Here is a 14,758-nt window from a genome sequence, read left to right as displayed (position 1 = left end):
TTTCATTCAGAAACACAAAACATCCGTACTCGTCTTCTTCTTCCTCTCGCTCACGCACACTCTCTGCTTCCTCGCTATCACTCCCTCCGCCGTGGTCTCAGCCACTCCTCCGTCCCTCCGTCGTCGTCTCACTCTCACTCTCAAACCAACTAGCCGCCGCTGCCGCCGCCGCCGCTGCTACGCCGTTCTGTGGGATTTTAGGGTTTTCTTGGTCAAAATCAACATCTTCTTGCTGCTTCTGTTCAGGTAAAGTCTTCCCACTATGTTGCTCACTATTTGCTTTCCGATACACACTACCTATGAGTTTCTTTCATCGATTCTAAATTGTATAACTGTAATCAATGTTTCTGGGTTGGTCTTCCATATGAATTGCAGTGTTATAATTATAAGTTTCTGAATTTAGTCTTCCAAGTAGTTTTTTGTTCTAAATTCTAAGGCTAACACTGATATGTTGTATAATTGTATGAATATTTTTCTTCATTTCATAACTTCTACTAATTGTATGGATAATTTTGTTCTAACTTCTAAGGCTGACACTGATATTACACTGATATGTTGTGTAATATTAACTCTTGTTTTCGCAAAATAGTAGTTTTGTAAAATTAAATTTGAATAGAAGCTTAAACCATCATTAGTCCATCATCTAAAGATTCAAATCGTAAATCTATTAATCTAGAATGAGAAGATGGTAATGTAAAAGAGAACACTCTTAAAGGAGTGTTCTTAAAGCATTATTTTAACGTAGTATCTAAATGAAAAGCTAGTAATGTCAACTGTTGAAGATATAATATTTAATGAAGATTTTAGATGAAAGGAGTGTTGTTTAATTGTCAATCATAATTAGTATGAAGCTATAGTTATAGAGTCATAAGAGAGAGGCCAAACTAAGAATTTACATAAGTGTTACGAATTTGAGAATTCCGACAAGTCACGAATTAGAAAAGAAATTATGTCTTATAATTATGGCAAGGTGGGGTACATAAAAATAAATTACATGTTCCTCAAAAGTCACTATGCTTCTATTGCTTGCTTCTTCTTCTGGATACAGGCTCAACTCTCTATCACTCACATAAGTTAATTCTTCCGATTTCTCTAAATAACACGATATCACGATAGAGGACGATTATTGTATTTTGAAAGTTAAAGAAGATGTTTGTGTTATTTAGCTAAATCTAAAGGGAGTTGAGTGTATTTTCCTCTTTATTTTGTTAGACATTAATGCTGCCCCGTTATGAAAATACATGCTAAATTGTTGTTTTCTCATGATATATAATTGCTCCACCTTGATTTCTCCATTTGTATGACTCGACTATGATTTATGGCCGTTTTCACGACGTTGTTTTGACATGCGTAGTTGCTGCCCTGGTTTCTAAGTAGTTGTTAAACTTTGATTTACCTTGCGGTACTATGTATCTAGAATTTCTATAACATCTGGGTGATGATTATTTTTCAGGGGATATTAAAGATTTTCTAAAAGAATATCACTAGAGACATCAAATTAGCTTACGGTGTGTGGTTCCAGAAGTTTCTGAATTTCTCTAAAGGTAATTAGTTATTCTTTTGCTAATATAAAAATGTATGTCAAAATAATATTAATCTATTCTTAATCATTGTAGTTTGTGCTACAGTTTGCATATAGTTCCTTCACTTTCATATAACTTATTGTTTTAATTTATAGAGCACACTGGTTGCTGCTTGCCATCAACCCTATAAGAGAAGTCGTGTATTATCTGAATTCGGTAAATGGTGAATGGACCAATTATCCGGCTATGAAGGACATCGTTGATTTGTAAGTGAGATCGTTCTAAATATATATTCGTGTATATATATATATATATATATATATATATATATATATATTTACTTATTTGTGAGATTGATCTAAACATATGCTTTTATATATTTGTTAATTAGATCAATACAAGTGTTCCGAAGTCAACGGGACGCACAGGTATCCCGGACTAAATCAAACAACATTACATGGATCCAAGTGCAGGTACATTATTTTTCACAATTTTGCTTATAATATTTATGCTACTTGATAAAACAAGACAACTATAGAATCTTATTTGTTTTTTCTATGTAGTGTCCGCAACAGCGAAACAGTTACGATTGCGGATACTTTGTTTTGAGGTATATGAAAGAAATCCTTCAGGCGAATCAATTAGAGATTCCGCTCACGGTATGAATTTATAACTTAAGATAATTTCATATAATTTATTACATTTAACTAAATATATCATTCATATTATGTTTTTGTTTTGTAGTACCTTGACGAATTCCGTGCTGCTGCGTACCCGAAGCTTAAGTTGGAAGAAATCAAAGAAGATTTGTGTCAATTTTATATTAAGCAATTTTTCATGTAGGATTTGTGTCGATTTGAACTATAATATTATTGATGTTGTAATGATATATATATATATATATATATATATATATATATATATATATATAATTTTGGATATTATAATGGTATTATAATAGTATTTATATTGTCTTACTGATGGCTGAAATAATATCGTCGAAAATATATTACAGGTCGAAAATATTACAGGTTGAAAACATATTACAGGTCGATCTGGGAGGCTGAAATTATAGGCTGCACTTTAAAATATCTCATTTAGCAACGACAGCGCTTTTAAAAAGCGCTCTTAAAGGTCCCCCTACTAAAGCGCTTTTTTACAAAAAGCGCTGCCAAAGATCAAATAAAAAGAAAAAAAAAATCAACCTACCAAAGCGCTTCTGGAAAAGCGCTCTAGTAGGGAGGGCTACCAGAGCGCTTTTTCCAGAAAAAGCGCTCTTATAGGTGGTCTACCAGAGCGCTTTTTCCAGAAAAAGCGCTCTTGTAGGGGGGTCTACCAGAGCGCTTTTTCTGGAAAAAGCGCTCTTATAGGGGGGTCTACCAGAGCGCTTTTAAAAGCGCTTTCGTAGCCTACGCCAGCGCTGGCTTTGGCAGCGCTTTAAAGCGCTGTTAAAGGCCAAAAAAAGCGCTTTTAAAGCCCTTCCGTGTTGTAGTGCGCTAATTTTACCAAACACTTCAATCTGTTTATCAGCTATAAGTCATCAGTCATCAGCTATAAACTATAAGCTATCAGTCATCAGCCATCAGCCATAAGCTATCAACTATCAGCTAACTTATCAGTCAACCGCTATTTTTACCAAACAGAGCCTTACTCTCCATCTTGACCATTAATTCTTCTCAATCTAATGGTTAAAATTAATGAGTATTGATTTTCTCTCTCTATATTTAATTATTTATTCATTTTAACCATTAGATTAAAAAAAATTAATGGTCAAGATGGGGAGTAAGTGTTGATAAGTTACTCTTTGAGTAAATATAACCCTCCTCATGATGAATCCAATGGTTATATTTATTCCTCTCATCTCTCATTTTAAAATGCTCTCACTTGATATGCTCCTATATATATATATATATATATATATATATATATATATATATATATATATATATATATATATATATATATATATATATATATATATATATATATATATATATATATATATATATATATATATATATATATATATATATATATATATATATATATATATATATATATATATATATATATATAGGGAGCATATCAAGTGAGAGCATTTTATAATGAGAGATGAGAGGAATAAATATCAACCATTGGATTCATCAAGAGAGAGAAATTAATAGCCACATTAATGCATTAACCTTCTCTCTCTTGATGAATCCAATAGTTGATATTTATTCCTCTCATCTCTCATTATAAAATGCTCTCACTTGATATGCTCCATATATATATATATATATATATATATATATATATATATATATATATATATATAATTGTCATTCATTCGTGTATTTATATAGAATTGTTAATTAAAATAAAATTGATATTGTGTTGATAATGTCCCGTAATAAAATTAAAAATTTTGATATTTGAAAATGAGAATTGTGTCTCAAATAAAGACAGTGATTAATTAAAATAAAATAGATATTTTGTTGATAATGCCCCGTGAAAAAATAAAATTTTGACATCTGAAAATAAGAATTTTGTGTCTCAAATAAAGACAATTGTTAATTAAAATAAAAAAGGTATTTTGTTGATAGTGGTCCGTCAGTAAATAGACATTTTGACATTTGGAGATGATTTTTTTAATAATTATAAATAATTTTTTAATAATCATTAAATAATTATGTTTTCGGCTGAGTAAATTTTTACGTGTACCTCTTCGTTCTATTAAAAAAGATTTAATTTATTAATTTATTTATGGATAGAAAAATAAAATTGAGGGAGAAAAAAATTAAAATGAAAACTATGAAGTATGTAGAGTGTTTAATAGAGAGAGTGAAAGATAATTTGAAATGAGAAAGTGGTTTTGTATTGTCAAGTGTCAACACTTTATTGAATAGAGAGTGTGATTATATTGTTCTTTATGTAAATACTCATATACACTTTTGGCTTTGTAAATTTTAAAATAATGAAGGGTATTTTGGGTAGAATGGTGGCATCTTCCATTAATAGTTAGATAGTAGATGTTTTCATGGCTAATGCTTTCACAAGAAAGAGAAAAATATATATAGAGTTTCTTGTGGATTGATGTGTTGGCAATATCTTGAGCGTTATTATTTTATGAATGCATGACATAGATTCGTTGTTGTAGCTGAGTAATTAAACCTCTAAGTTTTATTTAAAAATCGAGTAGAAAGGTTTTTTCTGTTTTAATTAAAATATAAATTTAAATAAGGATTTTGCCCTCTATTTTATCAAAAAACCAATGTAATATATTACTTGTAAAAAATGGTGAATGATAAAATGTTGAAAGTAGCATGTCTTGTTTTATTTTCAATTTTTTACCATTCACCATTTATTTTGTCTTGCAATTGTTTGCAATTTACAGCATGTTTATGAATAAACTTTTCAATGATGTCAACCGATAAAAATAATAAATTATGAAGTGTTTTCTTTGATTGACAACATAGGAAGATTTCTAAAATATAAAACACACAAAATTTATTTTAAAATATAATATCAACACAATTATGTGAGAAAGCTTGCAAGGTCAAAAAATGATTTGTTTAAGGTTGGTGTTAGAAGAATAAAATACAACATAGAACTTTAATTAACGAGTGTTTTTATAGTAAAATATGATTATATAATCCCTAAGTTATTATAGAAACTGAAGGAAGAGATCATTTAATTTATAAACAAAAAAAAGCACAACTTTTAAAGAAACAAAAACATAATCTGTATAACCAAGCGGTTGAGCTCCATTGGCAAGGAGCCCCGTCCAAGGACGTACTCGGGGAATACCGAGTTCGATTCCCAGGCGGAACAATCTTGCTTGGCCAGTGCGCATGCCTCTCCGCACGAGCCGGATTAGTGGCCCACCTGTGGTGGGTCGACACCGGTGCAAATAGCAAAAAAAAAAAAAAAAAAAAACATAATCTGTATTTGAAGGGATTCGAAGCTTGTCCTGAATTATATTTTCCTTTGATTTTATTCTGAAACCAAGAGAATATATAGTATTTATTTTATATTGTTGTTTGAAGAGAAAGTTTCGTCATAAAATATATTATTTATAATAGTGAACATCGCGTCCAACATCTCTCCCCTCAGGAATATAAATTCAAGGTACGCCAGGGGGCCTTAAATTATGGTATCAAGTCTTGTTGTGAAAAACGATACCAATAACAAAGTATAATAGGGAATTAGGGAAGAGAATAAGAACACAAGAATTTGTTATAACTGCTATTCTTTCACTTTCTCTTAAAACAAGATTACAAGTTTACAAGAATAACAAATAACCTCTCTCACCCTAAATTAGGATTTGCAGCTTAGCAATGATGAGAGACTAGTATGCTATTTATAATAAAACCTAACATACTAACTAATGGGCTTTTTCCACAAGGCCCATTACACAAGTCAACTTAATAAACAAGCTAACTTAACAAATTAGGGTTTAAACACTAAAACCTAATTTAACATGCTAACAACCCTAGCATCTTCGACACAAGCATGTGAACAACCTTCGACTTCATGCTTAACCCTGTCGAACCAAGAAGCTACCCTTCGGCCATACTAGAGTTCGATCCAAAATCTCACAAATCTCCACCTTGGACCTAACTCTACAACGTCAAGGAACAGACTAGCTTTCTTCATGCAGCTTTATCAACTGCATACAGTGGAAAAACTTGCAACTCGGCAATGTCTTGGTGATCATATCAGCAGCATTGTCTTCAGTCGAAACCTTCAGCACTTGGACTTCTCCACGCTCGATTACTCCTCTGACGAAATGCAGCCTCACATCAATGTGCTTAGTTCGCTCATGATAGGCTGAATTCTTCGACAGGTGTATTGCACTTTGACTATCACATTTAACAGTGATACCTCGACCTTGAAGTTTCAGCTCCTTCGCAAAACCTTCAAGCCACAATGCTTCTTTCACAGCTTCAGTTAATGCAATGTACTCCGCTTCAGTGGTTGATAGAGCAACAACCTTCTGAAGTGTTGCTTTCCAACTAATTGCTGTGCCAAACATAGTGAAAACATATCCAGAAATAGATTTCCTGGAATCCATACAACCTGCATAATCAGAGTCGACATATCCTTCGATTACTGCTTTACCATCTTCACCCAAGGCTCCACCATAAATTAGGACTCTATTCAGAGACCCATTTATGTACCTTAAAATCCACTTCAATGCTTGCCAGTGAGCCTTTCCAGGATTCGCCATGTACCTGCTTACAAGACTTACTGCGTATGCTATGTCGGGTCTAGTACAAACCATAGCATACATCAAAGAACCAACTATATTAGCATATGGGATGCTATTCATATAGGCTCTTTCCACATCAGTACTGGGACACTGATCAATACTCAGCTTGAATTGAGGGTTTGTTGGAGTCACAACTGGCTTCGAATTCGACATACCAAACTTTTCAAGAATCTTCCGTAGATATGCCTCTTGAGATAGGCATAACTTCGACTTCTTTCTATCTCTTCGAATGTCAATTCCAAGAATCCTGGAAGCAGCTCCCAAATCCTTCATATCGAACTCCTTATTGAGTTCAGCCTTCACCCTCATCACATCTTCGACACTGTTGCTTGCTATGAGAATATCATCCACATAAAGCAACAAAATAACAAATGAATTACCAGGTCGAAATCTGAAGTAAACGCAGTGGTCGAACTGACTTCTAATGAAACTTATGCGTGCCATGAACTTGTCGAATCTCCTATTCCACTGTCGAGGAGATTGTTTCAGCCCATACAAAGATCTCTTTAACTTGCACACATAATCTTCCTTCCCCTTTTCGACATACCCTTCAGGTTGCCTCATCAGGATCGTTTCATCTAGATCACCATACAAGAACGCAGTCTTCACATCCATCTGTTCCAGTTCAAGATCGAACTGTGCCACCATGGCAAGCAACATTCGAATGGACCTATGCTTCACAACTGGAGAAAACACATCATTGAAGTCGACACCTTCTTTCTGAGTGAAACCCCTTGCAACTAACCTTGCCTTGTATCTTTTCGACGTCACTCCTTCAATTCCTTCCTTAACTTTGAAAATCCATTTACAGCTGACTAACCTTGCCCCAGCAGGTTTCTTGATCAGTTCCCAAGTATGATTATCATGAAGAGATTTCATCTCATCATCCATGGCCTTCTGCCATTTAGTCTTATTTCGACTCCTCATAGCTTCCTTATAGTCTCTAGGTTCATCGTCTAGAACCTCACTTGCAGAGATTAAGGCATAAGCTATAAGATCTGCATATCCAAGTCTCTGAGGTGGCTTGATGACTCTTCTCGACCTATCTCTCGACAATAGGTAGTCATCGTCAGTTTCCTCAACTTCAGCTTCTTCTTCGACTTCATCAGGGATATGCAATTCAGCATCAACATGCTCCACCTCAACAGGAATCTCTACCTGTTCCAGCTCTTCGTCAGATGTTTCTGTACTTCGACCAACATCATCAGTTTTCTTAAAAGCCATTTCAGCTTCATTGAAAACTACATCTCGACTGGTGATACACCTCCTGTGACCTGGCTCTAGGCACCATAGCCTATAAGCTTTGACTCCTTCAGGGTATCCCATGAACATGCATTTCAGAGCTCTAGGTTCGACCTTGTCTTGCCTAATGTGAGCATAGGCTATGCAGCCAAATACTCTCAGTTTGTCGAGATCTGGTGGATGTCCCGACCAAACTTCTTCAGGTGTCTTCATATCTAACGCTGTCGAAGGACATCTGTTTATCAGATATGTTGCTGTCGAAACAGCCTCAGCCCAGAACACCTTCTTTAACCCCGCACTAGTCAACATACATCTAACTCTCTCCAAAATAGTTCGATTAAACCTTTCAGCCAAACCATTTTGCTGTGGAGTACCTGCAGTAGTTCTATGCCTTGCAATACCAGAGGCAGCACAAAAACTGTCGAATGCCTCATTGCAAAATTCAAGGCCATTGTCGGTTCTCAACCTCTTGACCTTTCTGCCAGTCTGATTTTCAACCAGAGTCTTCCAACTTTTGAAATTCTCAAAAGTTTCATCCTTAGTCTTCTGGATGAATACCCATAATTTTCTGGAATAATCATCTACTATGGATAGAAAATACCTTGCTCCTGAATGTGATGGACACCTTGCAGGCCCCCAAAGATCAGCATGGATGTAATCAAGGGATCCATGTGTTCTTTGTTTGCCTTTGTTGAACTTCACTCTGCAAGATTTTCCAAGTACACAGGGTTCACAAAACTTCAGCTTTTCGACTTTGTCTCCACCAAGCAGATTTTGTTTCCCTAATTCGACCAGACCCCTTTCACTGACATGGCCCAATCTCATGTGCCAGATTTCTGTCTTCGACAAAGGTTTCGTGGATACAACATTTGTCGAACCACTTATAACTTCAGCCTCAAGGGTATACAAGCCTTGTTTCTTCACGCCTCTCAAGACTTCCTTCGACCCCTTCATGACTCTTAGGATACTTTTCTCTCCTTGGAAAACATATCCTTTCTTGTCGAATTCACCAAGAGAAAGCAAATTTCTCTTCAAATCAGGAACATACCTGACTTCAGTCAACAACCTTATTGACTCATCATGGAGCTTGAATCTCACAGATCCAACACCTGCAATCTTGCAAGCCTTGTTGTTTCCCAGCAATACTGATCCACCATCTTGATCACATAATTCCTCGAACAAGTCTTTGTTTGGAGTCATGTGCCAAGTGCAACCTGAATCCATAATCCACTCCTTCTTAGAGTCACTGCTTGAAACCACAAGAACATCAGATGATTCGAAATCATCTTGAACAATGGCAGCGTTGCCATTATCCTTACCTCCATGATATTTCAAGCGTTCAGGGCACACCTTTCTTGTGTGACCCTCCTTTTTACAATGATAGCATCGAATGCCAGATGCTTCGCCACTGTAAGACTTCGACTGGCTTTTGCCTTTCTTCTTGTCGAACTTACCATCCTTTCGTAAGAGTTTTCCTTTAACGGCCAAACCTTCGCCAACAGTCGGGGGTTTATGCTCCTTTCGTTCATTCAAGTCCTTAGAGTACAAGGCTGATTGAACTTCTTCAAACGTCAGGGACTCCCTTCCATACAAGAGAGTTTCTTTGAAGTGAGCATGTGATCGAGGCAAAGAACACAATAGTAACAGCGCTTGATCTTCATCATCGATCTTCACATCAATATTTTCAAGATCAAGAATCAGCTTGTTGAACATATCCAACTGCTCAGCCAATACTTTGTCTTCAATCATCTTGAATGAATACAAAGCTTGCTTCAGGTAGAGTCGATTTACCAGCGATTTGGTCATATACAAACTTTCAAGTTTCACCCATAACCCTGATGCCGTCGTCTCCTTTGATACCTGCCTGAGAACCTTATCACCAAGGCTCAACAAAATTGCGCTGTGTGCCTTCTCAATCATAGTCGTCTTCTCCGCTGCCGTTAATGCAGCATTCATGGCTGCCTCTCCCTTCAACGCTTCCAAACAACCCTGCTGAACCAGTAGGGCTTTCATCTTCAAGCGCCACAGACCGAAATCATTCACTCCGGTGAACTTTTCAATCTCATACTTTGTTGACGGCATCTTCTCCACGCTCACCGCACCAATTTGTTGTGAAAAACGATACCAATAACAAAGTATAATAGGGAATTAGGGAAGAGAATAAGAACACAAGAATTTGTTATAACTGCTATTCTTTCACTTTCTCTTAAAACAAGATTACAAGTTTACAAGAATAACAAATAACCTCTCTCACCCTAAATTAGGATTTGCAGCTTAGCAATGATGAGAGACTAGTATGCTATTTATAATAAAACCTAACATACTAACTAATGGGCTTTTTCCACAAGGCCCATTACACAAGTCAACTTAATAAACAAGCTAACTTAACAAATTAGGGTTTAAACACTAAAACCTAATTTAACATGCTAACAACCCTAGCATCTTCGACACAAGCATGTGAACAACCTTCGACTTCATGCTTAACCCTGTCGAACCAAGAAGCTACCCTTCGGCCATACTAGAGTTCGATCCAAAATCTCACAAGTCTACTATCTATCTATTACTAAGAAATTGACCAAACTGTCAAAATTACCCTTCCCACTAAAAAATATTACACTACAAATTGGACAAAATAGTAACTAACAAAATCACTCAACCACTTTTCTATTGTCCAATGAAAATCAACTTTTTTGCCAAGTGTCAATTGCATGTTTATGATTCAACTTTTTCTCCCAAACACACATATTCTCTCTCTTACTTAAAATTTCAAATTTCTTTTACATTTCATTTTCCCACACTTTCTTACTTTCATTTTAATTTTTCTTAATTTATTTATTCTCACAAAAAATATTAATAATCTATTTTTAAATTTTAATCTTACTAAAAATCTCAAATTTCTTTCACATTTTATTTTTCCATACTTTCTCACTATCAACATAATGTCTATTTTATTTTAATCAATCATTGTCTTTATTCGAGAGATAATATCTTTATTTTTTTTCTCCATCTCACAATTTTTTATTATTATTTAATACAATTAAATTTCCATGATTATTGTTTATTTTACATTTGTATTTAAATATATTTTATATCGTATCAAATAATTTTTTTATTTCACGGGTCATTATCAACATAGTAGCCATTTTATTTTAATCAACAATTACTATTAATTGAGAGATAATTTTTATTTTTAAATGTTAATATTTCATTTTTATTATCTCCATCTTATAGTATTTTTTTATATGATTATTTAATATAATTGAATTTATATGATCATTTTTTATCTATAATTAAACCATTCATTTTAAATTTATACGTATTTAATTAAATTTTATACAATATCAAATAAATTTACCCGTGCGGCCGCACGGGTATCTTACTAGTTCTATTGATTACAAAATTTCAAGTTGCAAGGTTACTCGGATAGTAATTGGGAAGGATTCTGAGAAGACATTAAAAACACTCCAGACTATTGTTTTAGTTATGGATTATAGATATTGTTTTGGTGTTAAAAAAACAAGAAATTCTTGCAAAATCAAAAGTTAAACCAGAGTTTATTGCAGCCACTGTAGTCGTTAATCAAGTCTTTTGATTAAGAAATTTTTAACAGATTTGCACTTGAAGCAAAGGGAAGCTATCGAGGTAATGGTGGACAACCAGACAGTCATAATCATCTCCAGAAATCTAGTCTTTCATGGACAAACAAAGCATTTTGTACTAAATTATTTCTCCTCAAAGATGTACAAAAGGATGGAAGGGTGTGTTTGAAGTACTGCAAGATCGAAGAACAGTTGTCAAATATCTTTACAAAAACTCTTTCAAGAAGCAGGTTTGAGTTATTAAGGAAGAAACTTGGAATATCCAACCACTGATCATATAAGGAGTAGTGTTGAGCATGTATTAGTCGTTGTTGTCGTTGTTAGTCGCACTATTTAAAAATAAAATAATTGTAAAAAGTGACGTGTCATTGATTAATCGTATTTGATTGACTAAAGATATTGATATTCGACTAAGTTCAAGGACACAGGAGTATTCACCTTCTATTTTTTAGTGAGTCACATGCTTATTCACCAACAAAAATGGTTAAAAAGAAGAATAAAACACAGAGAGAAGACTATACTTGCTCAAGCATAAAGGAGGGTTCAACCATTCATGAAACCATTTTCAAGAAAAACACATTACAATTATTACCTACATGAAAACACAAGCATTGGTACACTACTTCAAAGCATTAGCATACACTTATATAAGTATTTGATCTTAACTTCAGGAACCCTTCATGGCTATGTCCCAATTAATTTTTAAAGGGTATCTCAGAGATCTCCATGGCTTCTTTGAATATCACTTCAACTGCTTTATCCATGCAGAATTTCAACTTCTGTTCATCTATGAATCCCTTTAGGGTCTTCAAAGTGATCCTTAATGTTTTCATATAGCTCATAATTGCAATGTTTATATCCTGCAACCACAAACAATAGGTACAACGTGTCAGAACTCCAATAAATGATATCACAGAAGTGTTTGCATGTTGCTGTAATGTGACCTACGTATCATCTTTTCATTGCTCATTAATATTCATGTTTTTTTTGAAGGCTTAATAATTGAACATTAATATATGTATACCTCAGGTCCAACTGTCTGGGTGAAATACAATCCATTTACTGGATGATTTCCCAAAGTCATCTTCTCTACTGGCCCTACCATGTTTGAGATAAAAACACTTGAGTTACCAATTGTGTTATAGATTATCTTAGAAACCACCTGAAACACAATCCCAATGAAATAAAAAACATTAATAACTACAATATCAAATTTTAGGTGAGTTGTTAAATATTAATGTGTGACACACCTCAGGCCCTCTTAATTTCATCTCCAAATCCATGAGCAAACCTATGAGATGAACACTGAAAGAATGCTTCTTCCTCTTTATTACATCGCGGGCTTCCCAAACAAACTCAAGAGGGTTGGAAATTCCTGATTTGTTTGGTTTAGGTATTGGTATTTGTAAGAAAGATATTTTATTCCCCCATAGACCTTTGGATTCTGGCTTTTGCATTTCCTTCAATGATTGATAGCCTTTAATATTTCTTGTGTTGAGCATTACAATTGCAGTAGAATTTGCTCTTTTTGTCTTCTCATTCATCTCTTCCATGTATAGCCTAATCCCATAGAAGATTATCCCACAAACCACGTCGTTTATTGTCTGCACCATGCAAAAATTACAATAGTTTAGAGAAGGAATTAAAGATACGTAAAACTTAGATAACTATCTTACCACTCCAAGTTTTGATTTGACTTCTCGGATTTGATCAAGAGATAATATGATGTTTGACAATGCAACAGGCTGAAACTCATTTCCTTGATACCCTGACCTTATAGGTGTTTTCTCATCTTCAATCATTCTTGTCTTGATTATGCTTGATCCAAAATCTGATATGGAGCTAAAAAACGCATTTACACCAAAACAAAGCTTCTTAAATAAGCTTTTCTTCGAATATTTTGGATCTAATCTAACTCGGGAAGGAAAAGAGAGAGGAAGAGAAGGATCATCAGCTCTTTGGAGACAAGAAAGAAGAGCACCCATGAGAGAGTAACCATCACCAAGTGAATGATGAAGTTTGAATATTACGGTGCTAGCAGCATTTGTTGTTGGATAATTGATAACATGAATTTCCCAAAGTGGTTTGTCTTGTGGTGTTTTTGAAGTTAGAATACTTGTTACATAATTGTCATATAACTCAGTTGATGATGAGTTTGTGGTTTCAGGAAACTTAGGAATCTTGACATTCTCTTGAATCTTCACTTCAACCTTTTGCCATCTCATCTTACCATCTTTGTCTCTAACCTGTTGCAAATTAAATTAACTAATAATAAAATTTTGGTAGATACAAAATGTAAAGTACTAGTAGTAATTAACAAAGTATGCTTGGAAGATAGATATAGAACCATAATAGAGGAGAAGCGTGGATTGATAGGGAGGAAGAGATCTTGGATCAAAGGTATAACTTGTGACTCATCGAAAGGAATATCGAATTCTAAAAAGGCAAAAATATATGCACACATCACAGAGCTGTTGAAATATTGTCCATGAGGACTCACTGGTTCTTCAACCTCTTCAAACAAGTTTTCCATTATGTTGTGGTGTGTGTACGTTTTTTATAAAATTTGCTACAAAAAGTTAAGTAGGCACCATGATATATATATAGTGCTAGCAGTTACCTTTTGTTATAGTTACGGCTTAAAATCTTGATTGAACATTTCTTACATTCACACACACACATATATATATATATATATATATATATATTATATATATATATATATATATTTTGTTGATGTAAAACACGTTTGGAATATCTCCCGGAGGCAAATCCGATGAGGTCGCAACTGTATAGGTTAAACTGAAAGATGATTGAGAGTCTTTAGGGATTTGAGCAGCACGATAATTGTATGTGTGAGCTCAAGATAAAAACATATCTTGCTTATACTTCGGTGGGGAGCCCTATTTATACCTCTGTAATGATGAATCGCGCATCATTAATGAAGTCACACTCGGAGTCCCTCAGTAATTGCAGCTATTGTAACACCCCAAAAATCTAGATTAATTATTTAGTTAGTTATTTAATTAATTAATTTAGCGTGAATATGTGAGTCCTTATGAAGTATTTGATGTTTTGATGATGATATGTGATGTTTTGGTGATTTATGCAATGTTCATGTGTGTTACAAGGATTATTCA

The 14,758-nt window shown here is 34.3% G+C and overlaps 1 protein-coding gene across 1 annotated transcript; it reads right to left on the bottom strand.

Annotated features, from left to right (window-relative positions):
• Positions 1-12,050: 12,050 nt before the first annotated feature.
• LOC131607219 (wax ester synthase/diacylglycerol acyltransferase 4-like) lies at positions 12,051-14,171 on the bottom strand. The gene is made up of 5 exons (XM_058879238.1): positions 13,966-14,171; positions 13,295-13,864; positions 12,869-13,222; positions 12,643-12,780; positions 12,051-12,478 (listed from the first exon to the last, which is right to left on the bottom strand). Exons 1-5 carry the CDS (start codon positions 14,149-14,151, stop codon positions 12,314-12,316), a joined length of 1,413 nt encoding a protein of 470 aa, XP_058735221.1. The 5' UTR covers positions 14,152-14,171; the 3' UTR covers positions 12,051-12,313.
• Positions 14,172-14,758: the final 587 nt, after the last annotated feature.

This window comes from Vicia villosa, linkage group LG5 (genome assembly GCF_029867415.1).
Source record: "Vicia villosa cultivar HV-30 ecotype Madison, WI linkage group LG5, Vvil1.0, whole genome shotgun sequence".
Lineage (NCBI taxonomy): Eukaryota > Viridiplantae > Streptophyta > Magnoliopsida > Fabales > Fabaceae > Vicia > Vicia villosa.
The sequence above is the reverse complement of the archived record's forward strand: the minus strand, read 5'-3'. Positions and strand labels throughout refer to the sequence as shown.